Source organism: Myotis brandtii, unplaced genomic scaffold (genome assembly GCF_000412655.1).
Source record: "Myotis brandtii unplaced genomic scaffold, ASM41265v1 scaffold943, whole genome shotgun sequence".
In the NCBI taxonomy this organism is placed as follows: domain Eukaryota; kingdom Metazoa; phylum Chordata; class Mammalia; order Chiroptera; family Vespertilionidae; genus Myotis; species Myotis brandtii.
Window position 1 is genome coordinate 350,829 of NW_005371890.1, and position 17,031 is coordinate 367,859.

Genomic DNA, 17,031 nt, shown 5'->3' on the forward strand with positions numbered 1-17,031 from the left:
CCAAATAAATCTTCAACTCATTAAAAATCACCTTTTAGATGGCTCGCCAGCATGTTTTCGCTATTGTCTATTGGGTTTAGGCATTTCATTTACCAGCTTTTTCCTCCTCCTAACCTTCTGTGTGTGTTTTTTCCACCTTTCACAAATGCAAAGGGACCCATCAGACAGTTCTCAGCTCTTCAAACAGCTGACAACACAAATCGTGCCAGATATAAATATTTACATCGTCAAAAGTAAATGTTTCCAAAATTCCAAACTCCAATGCATTTGAAAATTGACTTGGATCAGGTACGCTTTTCGGAATCGAGAATTTTTTAAAAATCACTTGTCAACAACAACAACAACAAAACACACCAAAAAAAGCCCTAAGAGTAATTTTTACCACCAGGCTTTCTCTCAGTCCCTTCTTTCCCAATGAATTTTAGGGGAAAGTTGTCTTGAAATGAGGTCCCCCCTCCCTTTCACAACATTTCCCTCTAAGATGGTCTATTGAAAAGCGAAAATTATATTCCCATTATTTGTGTGAGCTTTCCACCTTTCCATCCCACCCTCCATGTACCCTTTATGCAAAAACACTTTAAATGCTTGCCATAACTCTTAGGAAAAAGACCCAGGTCCTTAGCATAGCCTCAGGATCTGGCCTCTGCCTTCCCCCTCCATCCACAAGTCGCCACTAGCTCCTCTCTGGTCTCTGTCCTTCCGCCTTTCTGGTCATCTTTCAGATAATTTCTGGACATCAGTTACCAACCCTCATTCTACTTTGGGCTTTTCCCTTTGCCTAGAATACAGCTATTCCCTCCATCACCCTCTCTAAGAAAGAAAGATAATTGAGGATTTAGTTAACAGGACAAATTGTCCTTCTTAAACACTGGTCAGTGACCTTATCCATCCTCATGACTTGACTGGAATGAGTCCCCTTTTTAGAGAGATAAGTACATAGAACCCACAACAAGTTCCTTTCGGGGTTTGTAAAAATCAAACTGAACATGGAACAACAATTAGGCTAGGTTAGTTTTCTATGAAACCAGAGCAATAAACTATGCCAACTGCATAGAACCCTGCTACAGAAATGCTTCCCAAGTTATATTTAAAACAGCACACAAATACTATATGGCTAAATAGTCTTAGCCACATGCAAGGTCTGTTATAACTTGTCTTGTGACCGGAGTCAAGGATACTAACAACACTTTGATTAGTCATTAGCGTTTCTTTTTTTTTTTTTAGTGACAGTTATGCATTAGAAAAAAAAATTCCAATATCATAAGGGAAAAAATTACTTACAAAGTCTGTGGTAAGGAAGGTGCATACACTGCATAAATGGAGAAGAGTAGAGCCCTAGGAGCCCAAGCCCTGGAGAACCAGCCGCCCGCAGTAACAAAAGGTGTCCATAATTATAAGCCCAATCAATGTCTTGCTCACAAATGATCTCCCATTCCTCTTGACTTCCCAACAGCTAAATGACCTTCAAACACAATTTTCTCTATGGATGTGTGTTTCCACCTTCAACAATCTACTCAACAGTAAAAGGTTGCCGAGTAGAAATGAATCAGCAAGAGGAATGCTAGATTCCAGCACTAAGAAGACCCCATGGGCATAACTACCTGCCCTTTCACAAGTTAAGGAGGAGCCATTCATAGGGGGAGGAGGGAGAAGGAGAGGGATGCCGGAGTGAGACGCATACAGCACAGCTCAGCATTTCTGTGCAGGAGCTAGGATTCTTAGCCAGCAAGATGCTTCGAGGAAGATGAATTATTGATTTTCTTATAAATCATCTAGGGTGATTTTTGGTTTGTTTTTTTCCTTTTAAAATGATAAACGTCTGATTTTACTCTTGTGAAAAATTTTATTTTCACCTTGTTCAGGTTAAAAGAAGCTCCAGTAAAGAGGTTTCTGGGAAAAAGGATTTTCCCAGCATGATATACAGAGGAGGCAACTCTGTGTTCTGACCTTCATGGGGTACCAAGGGCTAGAACCTCAGGCAACCTCCAGAGGTTACAAGGTAATTAGAAACACGAGGGCTTCACTAGCTAGGGAGAAAAACACGCACAGTTTAGACATAATTAGATGTGCTGGCAGTAGGCCTGAGGTCTAGTTGAGAAGAAAAACTCATCGCAGAGATCCAGCCTTGGAGGGCTGGCTTTCAGAATCAGCATCACCCCATACCCCTCCTCAACGTCACCATGGAAGCAACATGGCTGCTTACCTTCCTGCCCCCGGTATTGATGCGAAGCGGTGTCAGAAAGGGGTCGAAGATCATGTGGCTGGTCTCTATGTTGACTGGCGACTGCCGTTTCCCCACGGAGCAAAGGTTCCAAGCTGAGTTCACCAATCCCCAGAAAGAAGGAACTGGAAACAAAAAGAAATTGTAGCATCAGGCTGGATGGAGAGCTGGGGAAACAACGTAGAAAGAGCTATGGTACTAAAGTGGTAAAATCAAAGAGTCAGCCACAGAGATCCTTGGGCGTTGCTACGGTATTTTTCTGAATTTTAGTCAATTTCTCTAAGTCCTACCTTCATGATCTTTAAGGTCAGATTTTTCTTATTGCAGACCCATTCATCCTATGGCCTCTTTTGTTGCTACGGTATTTTTCTGAATTTTTGTCAATTTCTCTAAGTCCTACCTTCATGACCTTTAAGGTCAGATTTTCTTATTGCAGACCCATTCATCCTATGGCCTCTTTGATAGTACAGTTGGCATTAATGCCTCAGGAGGAAGGTGGCAGAGTCCAACCACATCATACTTGCAACATCTCTGAGGCTCATCAAATATTTAGCAATTCCCAAGTTGATGCTCTGCTTTCCCTGTTGGCAGGAATAATGTGAGCATCGACTTTATCCTATATAGCAGAACACGGCATTTGATATATACAAGGTGATATTCTCGGAGTTGTCAAGATCCAACTGAGGGAATGAATGCTTTTTATGACCCTCAGTCAATGCCAGACAGGAGCTTGGCAACTTGACTTTGTTTAGTCCTGCGCTGTGCCATTAACCTAATGCATCAGCAGCTGACGAGCTGGTTCCTTGGATAGGCAGAAAACAATGACACTGAGTGCTGAGTGCTAATCTCCAAAGGGAAAATGTCTACTCGTCTTCCGTGTCACATTAAAACATCTATTAAAATAAACTTCAATGGCAACTTCCAGCCCTACTTTATTTTGTTTAAGAAAGTTAAACAGAGCAGGGCTAAGCCAACCTACTAATTTTATGTCAGTGAACATCAAAGACTATATCCACAGACTTTTCCAGCCCCTCTCAGGATCTCCATTGAGGCCCTGGATCCATATGTTCTCCATATGTCCCCGAGATTATATAACTATCATTCACTCAACCATCCACAGCATCCGTCAGCAGTATAGTGAATTCGCATCATGTGCCCAGCCCTGGGTTATGCCAAATTGTGAGGAGGGCAGATACAGCTAAGAACAATGCCCACACTGTGGGGAGAGTGTGATGCTAAGTGGAGTGTTTAATGAGACTCTATAGGAGGGGCACCAAACCCTACAGCTGTGGAAATGGAGCCAGGAAGTGATTCCTCCAGAAGATGAGCCCAACAGTCAAATCACAAGCCTCTCAAAGGTACCTGTCCCTCTCAGGAACTCAAATGGAATACGGCTTTTCATTTACAGCAGCTATCTTTCCTGCCCATGTCATGGATGGAGAAAACTAAGGCAAGAGAGGAAGCTGGCAAACACTTGCTAAAGATACTCTATAAGAGACCCATAATTCACGAAAAGAATTGGGCTAGATGGCATGTTGAATCTCATCTAAATCCAAAATTCTATGACCCTTTTAGTTGTTGCAAGCAACTGTTGGGCAGAAGGGGGAGGAAAATTCAAAACCAATCCCCCGGCTTCTTAGGAGAATGTTTCTATGCCATACTCTGGGCTTCATTGTGAAATATGGCAAACACCTGACTTGGTTCAACCCATTCCGATAAGCTTCTGGTGGCTTCATCCCCTTTAGCGTAAAGACCTTGAATTGGATTTTCGGTCACAACTGATTTTCAAAATGGCAGCAGTGGCTAGAGTTCCAGAGGGAGAAAGAACAAGGAGTGGAAGGAAGAGCAGAGAGAACACACACGTGTTTCCTTGGCATTCTCATTTTTCATCATTGCTTATGCTCTGTTATCACTGCAAGTCACTTAACATCTTAAGAAGTCACATAAAATCTTTAGAAGGTACCATACCCTGGAAAAATTTATAAAAATTAAGAAAATTTCCGCATTAAAATTTTATTCCAGAAAATAGATAAAGGTCTGTATTCTCAAAGCTGCTCTGCTAAAATCATTGACTTAATTCTACACATATACACATATTCCTCAATAATTTCAAGTTTATTATGAAAATAAAGCATCCATCAGGGCATGCTTCGATCCCTGATGGTCAGGGATGCTTATAAAGATGACAAATGCGAGGATGCCAGGGGATAAATTCAGTCATGGCACTGCCACAAATGGGCTGTGTGACTTTAGCTGAGTCATGGGTCTCTTAGGCCTTGGATAAGTCATGACTTTAGGTAAGTCATGGCTCTCTACAGCCCCTGAGGTCACCTGAACAACAGTCCCCTTCAAAGTTGCCCACTTCCTAACCCCAGAACCTGTGAAGGTTACCTTAGTAGTAAAAGGTACTTTGCGAAATGATTACATTAGGGATCTTGAGATGAGTAGATTATTCTGGATTATTTGGGTCAGTCCAATATCATCACAAGGGTCTTTTTTTTTTAAGGACGGTGAAGGAGGTTGGAAATCGACAGAAAATATTTAAGGGTAAAGAGGAGGACAGAAGGTTCTGGGTTTGAAGATGGATGAAGGGAACACGAGGCAAGGAATGCAGGTGGCCTCTAGAACCTGCAATGGGCAAAGCAACTAATTCTCCTCCTAGAGCTTCCAGAAGGATCCTGGCCGGCTGACACGGATTTTAACCCCACAAGGCACATTTCTCATGTCTCACCTCTAGGTTGTAAGAGGAGAAATATGTGTTGTGTTAAGTCACTAAGTTGATATAGCCAGAATAGGAAACTAATACAACCCCTTTATCTTTAAAAGCCTGTGAGACAATACTCCCTTTGGCAAGCAGGCCATTTATGATGTCTGCGGGGCCTTCCCTGGAAGGCAGCTGCATATAAACGAAGTTACAGCTGGGTGCACATTGCCTTTCATCTACACCCATGAAAATCATTAGCAAAAATAATCCCAACCCTATAAATGGATTGCGAGACTGTTACATGGCAATGCGGGTAGGCCCATACTGCTGTGCCTCCCTAATAAACTTCACTCTCCCAAAGCACCCCCATGAAAACACAAACCGCAAAAACTTTATGCGAACATCTGCCTGGGCTTTTATTGGGCATGACTCTGTGACAAGCAGATTCCAGGTTTTATATCCCCACTCCACTAGCAAGGCCTGTGTCTCTCGTTCTAAACACCTGCTCGGCCAATTCAGGAACAACTGAGAAACACTCGCCCCTGCTCAGCTGTGTCCTTATTATTCCATTCCTGAAGGAGTTATCTAAGTTCATTTTCCAAATGGGCAAAGCAACTAATTCTCCTCCTAGAGCTTCCAGAAGGATCCTGGCCGGCTGACACGGATTTTAACCCCACAAGGCACATTTCTCATGTCTCACCTCTAAGTTGTAAGAGGATAAATATGTGTTGTGTTAAGCCACTAAGTTGATATAGCCAGAATAGGAAACTAACACAACCCCTTTATCTTTAAAAGCCTGCGAGACAATACTCTCTTTGGCAAGCAAGCCATCTCTGATGTCTGCGGGGCCTTCCCTGGAAGGCAGCTGCATGATAAACAAAGTTACAGCTGGGTGCACATTGCCTTTCATCTACACCCATGAAAATCATTAGCAAAAATAATCCCAACCCTATAAATGGATTGCGAGACTGTTACATGGCAATGCGGGTAGGCCCATACTGCTGTGCCTCCCTAATAAACTTCACTCTCCCAAAGCACCCCCATGAAAACACAAACCGCAAAAACTTTATGCGAACATCTGCCTGGGCTTTTATTGGGCATGACTCTGTGACAAGCAGATTCCAGGTTTTATATCCCCACTCCACTAGCAAGGCCTGTGTCTCTCGTTCTAAACACCTGCTCGGCCAATTCAGGAACAACTGAGAAACACTCGCCCCTGCTCAGCTGTGTCCTTATTATTCCATTCCTGAAGGAGTTATCTAAGTTCATTTTCCATTGGATTGCTGGTTTTAAATATGCCATAAGTTAATAGTTTTTCAGAAATAGATGCCACCTCAGAGATCATCTGATCTAAATGAATACATGAATTTGAGGCCATCAAGGCAGAGGATTGAGTCCTCAGTCAGGGCACATACAAGAATCAACCAATAAATGCATAAATGGGTGGAACAATAAATCAATGTCTTCCTCTCTCTGAGTGTTTCTTTCTCCCTTCCTTTCTCTATCTCTCTCTCAAATCAATTAAATTTTTTTAAAAGAGAAACACACCCTTTGGATTTGTGCAGAACTCCTGGTTATCCCAGGGTTCTGATACTTATCTCTCCTCCACATGATCATGATTGATCCTTCAGGTTATAAACACCCCACGTCTCCTCTGAGACCACATGTGCCATTTACAGAATGCTATGGCACTGCTTCTATTTCCACCTTTAGACAATGAGTGTTGAATTAATTTTCTCTTAGTTTCCATGACTGTCCCAATAAATCAAAATTTTAAACCTTGTCATTGTTTAAAGCAACATGATATTGCAGCTTATCAGCAAATGCTGTGTCTGTTTCTATCTTGACTGGTACAGCTTACTGTGGAGCAAAAAAAAGATGTAAATGTAAAGTAAAATTGAGTGAGAATCACTCTAATTAGTGGGCACCTGGTCTGAAAATGTTTGAAAGGGTTCATCCCTGGCATCTTTTTCACACAATCTCCTAATTTACATATAAACCAGAACATACAACAGACCTGGATGTTTTTGCAAATTAATTTTCACTGAACCTAAACAATGGGACTTAATGGCTGAATCACAGCTATGCATTCTCATGCCAAAACATTTCCCCACGACCGTGTTGTCAATCTAAATCCCACATGGTCTGTTGGCGCTGGGTCCAGTGAACTATGAAAGAGGCTCAGTGACTGTGATTTCAGCTGCTTAAAACAGGAGCCTTGGAAAACCCAAAGCAAAACCTATCAGCTGCTTGTTTAAAACCAAACAAAGGAGCTCAGGTCTTTTTTTTAAAAATATTTTATTGATTTTTTTTACAGAGAGGAAGGGAGAGGGATAGAGAGCTAGAAACATCGATGAGAGAGAAACATCGATCAACTGCCTCCTGCACACCCCCTACTGGGGATGTGCCCACAACCAGAATCGAACCTGGGACCCCTTAGTCCACAGGCTGACGCTCTATCCACTGAGCCAAACCGGTTACGGCAGGAGCTCAGTTTTATTAACACATCGTGGTTACCCCCAAAGACAAAAAAAGTTCTCACCAAAACAAGAAATAGGTCAGGAGAGCAAGGGACCAGAAGAATGAAGTCTGATACTGAGAGTTAAAATTTGCCTCGATGATATTTTCATCCTGAGAAGATGCTCCAAAGTCAGTGTAGGCCTTTAGGGATCCTCCTTATTCATTTGTCCTGAATTGTCATTTGTCATCTCAGCAAACTTTGCAGAGACCACGCTGTTGTGGACAGGGAGTTCAGCACTTGGAAACAATTTATGCAGCTTACGTGAATTTGCTAAATTCTATGGGAACAAAGTAAACTCAATGAAAAAGTGTTTACTGACAGCCTATGACGGGCCAGGCATTTGGCTTGACACTGACAATTCACTTCGGCAAATATTTACTGAGGACCTACTATGGGCCAGACGCTGGCATCAGTTCTGGATAGTCAGTAATGAATGAAGCACATATGGTTCCTGCTCTCCTGGATCTTGCAGGCTAGTGGGGAATATGGGAGATACTGTTTATCTCCAAGTTTACAGATGTATATCTATGTAATTAGGACTTTTCGGTAAGCATGCTATAGAGACAATTAAGATGGTAATGAATTACAGAATAAAGCATGGATGGGGACATAACCCAGGAAGAATGGTTGAGGATAATTTGTCTGGAAGGGACATCTGGTACACCCTGGAAGGATTGAGAGGAGTTTCTCCTGAATAGTGGCAGGGGAAGAGATGTCCAAGGCAGAACTGAGGAGCAGTTCTTGGCAGGGAAGAGCTTAATATGTTCCAAGGAACTGAGAAGAAGCCAGTTAACGTGAACGTGATGAATCAGATGGGAAGGAAAGTGAGATGAGATGAGGTTGGCCAGGTAAACCAAGGACAGATGTTCAGGGCTCGGCTGACCACAGTAAGCGGTTTGCATTTTACTCTAATGTGCTAGAAAGGACTGAGAGTTTTAGGCAAGGAAGTACCATGGTCTGATTTATGAATTAAAAGCATGTATCTGCTTTGGCTGGAATACAGCCAAGAGTCAGTGTGATTATCCTTGGAGTAGTTTGAGTGGGAAAAGAATTGGTTCCCGAGCAACAGTTAGATTTTTACATGAATTTAATCCTATTGCTTTGGGTTTGTTTAAATTCTATCTCAAAGGCAGAACTAATTGAATGTTTTAAAAACTATTCTCTTCAACATGTGTGCCAATAAAATAGCATTTTTTCCTAGGATCCAACTAGGGCTTTGTAAGTCATCATTTGAAGCAAAGAATATTTTCGTGAAGACACAGCTAAGGCAATCTATTCTTGCTTTCAAGCAATAAACTAACTCCCTAACTTCTGGCCAAAGGAAAGCAAATGAAAGTTGGGAAATGAATACTGGCATAAAACACATCTTCAGTGAATTTAGTCCTACAAATGAAGCCTTCCACTTCAATACAGCAATCTCTACTTTAGGGTTATAAAGCATATGAATATATTTTAAATAAGAACTCATATCTTTCCCTTGCTCTTTTCCTCACCAATGCTGATTTACTGTCTCCTTCCCTTTTTCTCAACTGTAATAAATCCCCACTTTGAGCCATTGTTAATGACCATGTTTAAAATACCCACGGCTGCAGGTGTTGGTCCCTGGATAATTTCAGATTTATTTCACAGGGGGACGTGGCTCAGCGTAACTCCTTTTGCTGCTGGATTCTACTTCCATTGCTAACTAGGCTCCTCCCCCTCTCATTTGGACATTTAAGGGGTTACAGATATCCTATTTAACACATCATCATTCATTTGTACAATTCTCTAAAAAATTAAAAGAATATCTCAAATTAACCATATAAAAATGGCCCCACTCTTCAGAACTCTCCATATATTGGGAAGATGGGCAAGCTAACAAATAGTTATAACAAAACATGGTAAATGTTATAATTAAGGTGTATGCATCTTAAAGCTTAAATGCAGAGAGGGGAGTAAACTGACCACGATCCTCTTCTAAGTGCTATGGTAACTCTTCCTAGTAGAGGAGACATTCGAATTGATCCTGAAAGCATGACCACAGATTGCAAGCTGTAAAAGTTTTATAACTAGTTAAAGGGCTATAAAGTCCTCCCCAACATGGAGAGACAAGCAGTTCCTAGCAACCAAGACCAGTCACCGCTGGGATTTGAATAACTGTTATACAGGGAGAGTTTAAGCCACTGGATCTTCTGGCATCTCCAACTTGGAGAGTGATTATTGTATAAGAGAAAGACCCTGAGCTATCCTGTTTGCCCCTTGAGTGGGTGGCTAAACTTCCATAGCCTTATTTTCTCCATTTGTAAAATGGGGATGATGGTTACTTCACAGAGTTGTTGGGAAGATTAAGTGAGAACATGTTTATAAAAGCTCCAGCTTAATGTCATTTCTATAATAAGTATTCAATGAATGTTGTAGAGGGAGTTGAGTGAGGGGACCCTGGGTAATGGTGTGGCCACCGTACTGTGGTGTCACCACTGTAGCATTCCAGAGAGGAAAAGGGTGAAGGATCCAGGCAGGAAGGGAGGAGAGCAGCTTTCAGATGCCCACACAACCTGGATTCAGAGCAGGGAGCAGTCTAGGTCAGTGATGGCGAACCTATGGCACGCGTGTCAGAGTTGACATGTGAACTCATTTTTTTGGTTAATTTTTCTTTGTTAAATGGCATTTAAATATATAAAATAAATATCAAAAATATAAGTCTTTGTTTTACTATGGTTGAAAATATCAAAAAATTTCTATATGTGACACGGCACCAGAGTTAAGTTAGGGTTTTTCAAAATGCTGACACGCCGAGCTCAAAAGGTTCGCCATCACTGGTCTAGGTCATTGAATTGACCACTTAATTTCATACTTTTAATGAGCCACATGCAATTATTTCTTGGTCCATAACTCTCAATGTCTGAATGAGTGGAGGGAGTGAGCCCAATATTTAAACAAATGACCAAAAACAACAACTTATAAGTGGTAAAATCAGGATTCAAGACTCAGACTGTCTAGCCCAGATCCTTGATCTTAACACCTGTATAATATTTCCTTTCTATCCTGGTACAATGACTTGAGCCTAACACACATTCTCTTGAGCTTCAGTCTCCTTTGTGAAATCAAGATCATAAGAAGATACACTTCCCTGGATACCTGTGTCCAACTAAGTGACAGTAAAAATTAAAAGGACAAAACCAGCAACAACTATCACAGCCAGTTCCATTTACTGACGAGTCATGGATTATGCCACTGGAGGTAGACCGGAAATTATTCATAACTGTAGTCCTCAAAGATGGGCATGATTTGCCCCATTGTACAGAGGTGGAACTGAGACTCAGAATGTTGAGTAACTGCCCAAGGACATTTAAAATGTACATAGCTGGGCTGCTGACTTGAACCGGGTCTGACTCCCATCCTCATCCTGCGCATCCATTCTCACATCCAGCAACAGATCTGAGCTGAACTAAGCTGCCAACATGACTTTCTCCTCGATATTTTGCTTTCTCAGAATTCGTTTGCCAGTGAATCCGGATGACTCGTTTTTTTTTTTGTTTTTTTTTTTTTGGTGAACACAGGCAGCCATAACACAGTCTGGATTATGTAGGCATTACACCCTGTGTGTGCTTTAGGGTTCAGATTTAGCCCAACAGTGGTGTTACCAGTAAGCATTATCCGATTGTATTTGGGGGGGGAGGCATTTTCTCAACGCATGTCAATAAACCAGCCCATTCATTACTTCCACCTACCCAACTTTGAAAAAAAATGACCAGGCTGATGCCTCTGGTTAGCCACAGCATCGGCCTGAATTTGATACCAAAGCTGCATCCACTTGGTTTCAAGAAGCACATATCAGTAGTGATGGAACCAGCTGGGGCATGAGAACCGAACACTCGGTGAAGAGCATTTAGCCACTGAAACTAGGTGATCTGCTTTAGCCTCCGGGAATTTTGAAAAATTCACCACACAGTACCAGGCAACAGCTTCCTACAAATTCAAACACCTGGTGAAGCATTTTAAAACCCTGCAAAACCCCTGCATATCTTTAAATACACTGTCCTTTATCTATTTGAATATGTAAATACTCTCTCTCTTCCCCTAATTCTCACCACCTCTGTGCGCACAAAATTATCCCCTTCTACAAATGTTAAAAGTAGGCAAATGATGAAAGCTCTGTTCCCCAGATGCGTGTGGAGATAAACTGAGCACTAGCCTCACAGCCCATCCCAGTGGTGGGTATCTCAGCCTTTTGCAACTTCTCACTGTGTTCACATTTGTATAATCCTACAGAAAGCTCCAGCTGTTCCAGTCTGTCTTGAGTTTGACAGGTATTTAGGGCATTTTCTTTATCATTTGCCAAAATAACAGGCCTCAGTTATCTTCATGACACATCAGGAGAAATAATCTCCCTCTGATCACTGAGTCTTGGGGCCCAAACACAACAGAATCAGTCACTAAACAGAGAACAAAAACACGATCTGTTTAGTCTCTTCCCGATTTTGTGTGAGGATGGATTGTCCAATAACTCTGCGGTGCATAGCCTATAGAGATGCTAAATTTAGCTTCTATGTAATATGGTGACTTCACCATGACATTCAACTTCTCCTAACTTTCCTATTTGAGTTTTGCATCAACACGCTTCCTATTAGCAGGTGAGAAAACATACAGGCATCGCACTAACTGTCGATCTCTTTCATCCCCCACATCTCATCAACAATCAAATCTGGGTGAGTTCTTTGCTAAGAAATACTCCTGTCCAGCATAGTTGCCATTAGCCTAGTCCAGGTTCCCACTTCTACACACTTTCATTTCTGCAACAGTTCCTTAGATAAGTTCCCCGGCTCCGGGGTCAGGTCCACATCATGAATGACATGAGAGCTTGGCAGACAAGGATGAGTAAGGGCTGGAAGTTGGTTTGGATCCGTGGTCCACAACAGAATTCAGTGCACAGGAAGGGTCAGGATTAGGTTACTCTAGGCCTTTGTAGCCCTAGAGTTCTGATTTGATGCCACCATTATATCCCCAGTTCCCATTCCTGTGTGGCACAGAGTAGGTACTTAACAACTATTTATCCAATAGTTAAATGGATACATGGATGGATGGATGAGAGAGAGCATACTCTGTTTCCCCCCGTTACTGTCTTTCAATACAACTTGTGGGATGAATGTACATCTTTCCGTTTTATTTTCATACCTTCAACAACACAGTGTATTCATGCATACTCCTATGCTTCTTTCCCCCCTAGATTCATTGAGGTATGACTGACAAATAAAAGTTTTATATATTTATGCTGTACAACAAGATTTTTAAAGGTGTACAATGTGATGATTTAATATACATTACCACAACCATTAATTATCATTAGTTAACACATCTACTTAATTAACTTTTTGTTTTGTGGTGGGAACACTTAAGATCTAATTTCTTAGCAAATTTCAAGATAAAACAGAGTATTATTAACTATAATCACCATGCTGTACATTGGATCCCCAGAACTTACTGCAAGTGGACCCTTTGACTGATGTGACCTCATTTCCCCACTCTCCAGCACATGGCAACCACCTTTCTAGTCTTTGGTTCTCCGAATCGGAATTTTTAGATTTCACATTTTCTTGTTTTCTCTTGACCATTCCCTAGTCAAACCCTACACATCCGATCATTTCTAACTTAAAATTCCAGTCTCTCCATTAAGTTATCCTCTACTATTTCTAGAGAAACTGGTTAGAAGCCAGACCATTTCATACTTAATTATGCATGGGCACCTTGTTCAGTGCTTTGCAAATGCATTACATAATTTTCTAAGTAGAAGCGAGCACCTCAAGATCAAGAATTTGAACATAACACAGAACACAATTACAAGGCTTAGGCCTATAAAAAAATGATTCATAAAGTGATTGACCAAGATTAAATGTTTCTAAGGGGCTTTTAAAGAAAAGCATTTGTATCTGAAAAGACATCAGCAGTGAAATGGACTTGGTGATATTTTGATACTCCTCACCACCCAGCACCCACACGTGTGCCCAGCCCTATCAAGTTCCTTACAGTTCCACTAACATGCCTTGCCTGCCATGGTTCCACTGCCCACAGTGCCATTCCCAACTGCCCCTGCAGAGAGCACATCCTCATCTTTCAGGATGCAGGTCAAGAGACCACTCTAAGAAGCTTTACTCATCTGCTATTCCCTCTACTCTCCACTCTTCCTGATGGAGTCACATGCTCCATCCCCATGCAACTTGGGCACTCCTCTATTCGAATACTCACATCTTGTTGATATTTTGTATATTCCTGTCTGCCCAGCTATGATGGGCATTTTGTGAAAACAGACTTCTGTCTCTATATCATCATTGTTAAGCACAATGCTCAGTAGATAGTAAATTTATAGGCAATGTTGTTGAAATCTAGTCAAGACCATATATACACTATTGGAGGAAGAGACAAAGGATGAAGAGTGGGGAGGACTGTCATTTTATTGAGCATCTACTTTGTGACAGGCCCAGTAATAGGCATTTACTCAGGATGTTTATTTGATGCCTGATGACTCTGCCCAAATAAAGAGATAAGCCCTGATCTCAGGGACACGATCTTATTTATCTAGGTTGTAAAGCATGAACACCAGCCACAGTGGGGATTTAATGGCATTCTTACCAAGGCAAAAATTCAAAGTTGGATTACCAAGTGAAATAAAGGAAAAAGAATGATTCAAGATCAAAATCAAAGGAAGAAAAGTAGATGAAGGAGGAGATTTGCAGTGGGCAGTAGGAAGGGGAAAAAAGGAATCTCTTAAGCCAAACAGTAAGGAGACAGAGAAGCATTTCATTCATTTCTATCTCCATGAACATGGTATGCTCTGAGCTTCCAAAAGCATAGCCCTGATCGATCCTTCTGCTAATCATCAAAGGTAGATGGTAGATTGCATCAAATGATCACATTGGAAAAAGAAGTAAAATGGTATTACCCCAGGAGACCTTGACATTGGTAAAAATGGCTTCAGAACATAAAAGAATGCTACCTATGCTGGTAGTCATGTTTCCCCTTTTAAAGACATTCTCACTTCCCCACAGCCCTGTATGAAGATTCAATAATGAATGAATGTAAAAGTGCTTTGTAAACTGTGACACAGTCTTAATTATTTGTATTTATATTACAATTTGCTTACAAATGACCAGCACCCTCCTGGTCAGCTGGGGCTCAGCATTTCAGTACCATTTCGCTCTCCTGGCAGAACAACTCAAGTTCATGTGCTAAAAACAAGAAATAGATCTTTGCTGTGATGCTTGCTTAGAGAGCATGGATGTTTGCCTTTTCCTTTATTGCTGTTTCCTAAGGAAAAAGTGAGGTAATTAATAAATCATACTCCAACTGGCAGCCTCCCCAGGAGAACTGTGGCAATGCAGCAGCAGAAATTCATGCGGATCTAAGGGAAGCTTTCTTTTAGAGACTAATCCAGCTTAGAAGACTCTCTCACATCAATGGTTTGGGACATTAAAGTTTGACATCTTCTGTCTGAAACAGCGAGAATCTGAAGTATCCTCATTATAGTTGGCGGCTCCCTGGTCATAGCTGAGAAGAAGTCAAAGTGCCCCGAGGAAACACCAGTTCATGGTGACAAGAGATTAAAAGAGCATCTGAGTTTTAAATATCTGGATGCCTCAGAGAGTCAGCAGAGACAGCTCAGAAATAAAATCAGCACTGAATACATTCTTATAAGTTTCCTCTGTAAATGGCTTGAGCCTCAGCACCCAGTTCATCATAAAGCTTTCTGTCTTTGCCTATGCATTGGGAAATCAGAAAAATCAGCAAAGCCATCATTTTTCCAACTCTTTAAGGTTCATAAAGCATGTTTTCAAAACCTGCAGTTCATGATTCCCTAATGTAGCTGTACAGGATTTAATAAAAATTTTGGCAGTTTATTTTTTAAAATAAAATTTTAAAAGTATTGTTATTGATTTCAGAGAGGAAGGGAGAGGGAGAGAGATGAAAACATCAATGAGGAGAGAGAATTGTTGATCAGCTGCTTCCTGCATGTCACCTATTGGGGATCGAGTCTGCAACTGGACATGTGCCTTGACTAGAAATTGAACTGTGACCTCCTGGTTCATAGGTCAATGCTCAACTACTGAGCTACACCGGTGGGCAGGATTTCATCAACAATTTGGCAGTTCAATAAAAAACCCCTGTGCAAATGTCTGGGTCACCAACATGAGCAGGTATACCCTCTTCTCTCAGAAAGAAGTGACTCTTAAAATCTCTCTCTGAACTTCTGGAAAGCAGAGAGCAAAACCCCAGTCCAGAAGCAATCAGAGGTGATGGATTACTGATCACTACAAACATTCATGAATAGAGCCTTAGTGTAGTGATGAAGCATTAATTTTGGGCACAGCAATAAGCTATGAGCATAGAAGACACTCAGTTAATATTGGTGCAGTGAGGAATAAAGTGTAGATTAATGTTGAAAAGAAAGTGAAACAGAAAAAGCTGGTTAAAGAATCAATGGTCTTGGTAGGATGCAAAGAGTTGGCCTAATGCTGTGGTTGAATAATTAACTTTTTTGAAGAGCTAATTCCATTCTAGGCCCTGTTTTAGGGTCATATAGGCATTAATGCCTTTAATCCTCACAACATCTTATCATATGGCTACAACGATTATCCCCACTTAACAAGTGAGGCAACTGAAGCAGAGGGAGATTGAGTTTCCAACACAGTAAGTAGTTGGGCCAATATTCAAAGCCAGGAAGTCTGGCTCCAGAACCTCTATCCCTTAAACACTATGTGATCTTACCTTGATTCTTAATCTTTAAGACTGGTTCCAGAACCTCTATCCCTTAAACACTATGTGATCTTTTTTTTTTTTAATATTTTATTGATTTTTTACAGAGAGGAAGGGAGAGAGATAGAGAGTTAGAAACATCGATGAGAGAGAAACATCGATCAGCTGCCTCCTGCACATCTCCTACTGGGGATGTGCCCGCAACCCAGGTACATGCCCTTGACCGGAATCGAACCTGGAACCTTTCAGTTCCCAGGCCGACACTCTATCCACTGAGCCAAACCGGTTTCGGCAACACTATGTGATCTTACCTTGATTCTTAATCTTTAAGGATACACAACAACCAGTTCTTATTAAATAAATCTATTGTGGGATCCAGGGATTTGCATAGACCATTATAATGGAAAACACCAGCTGATAAAATTAACATATATTGGCAGAAGGTTGGTGTCTGAGATTCACAAGGTGAGCAATGTGACCTGAACAATGACAGACCTCAGAAGAAAAGCATATGAACTAAAGGGTCCATTAGAAAGAATAAAACAGAGAAACAAACATCCACATTTTGCTTCCAGCCCTGCCACAGGAGAGAGGCACCGAAAGGTGTTAATTGGTGAGGATGGTAATAGTTCACTAGGATTTACCATAGCCCTCAACTGTGTATTTATCTCCTCTTGTTCTAATTCCTTGTCCACCAAAATCCTCGGATAAACATCCCAGAGTGTTCTAATCTCAAGATAGAAAAAAAGACATTTTAGATGATAGACCAAAATAGTTCTACTGTGGTTGGGGGACATTTCCCCATTTCCTCATCATAGAAGCAACTTGTCATGATGGCTGATGCATCGACTGTCCTGT

General features: G+C 41.3%; 1 protein-coding gene across 1 annotated transcript in view; it reads right to left on the bottom strand.

Moving 5' to 3' along the window:
- CA10 (carbonic anhydrase X) overlaps nucleotides 1–17,031 on the bottom strand; it is a 375,155-nt gene that overhangs the window by 221,795 nt on the left and 136,329 nt on the right. The window contains exon 3 of the mRNA XM_005885958.2: nucleotides 2,204–2,346. Within this exon, the coding sequence (XP_005886020.1) occupies nucleotides 2,204–2,346 (143 nt within the window). The remainder of the gene's footprint in view (nucleotides 1–2,203; nucleotides 2,347–17,031) is intronic.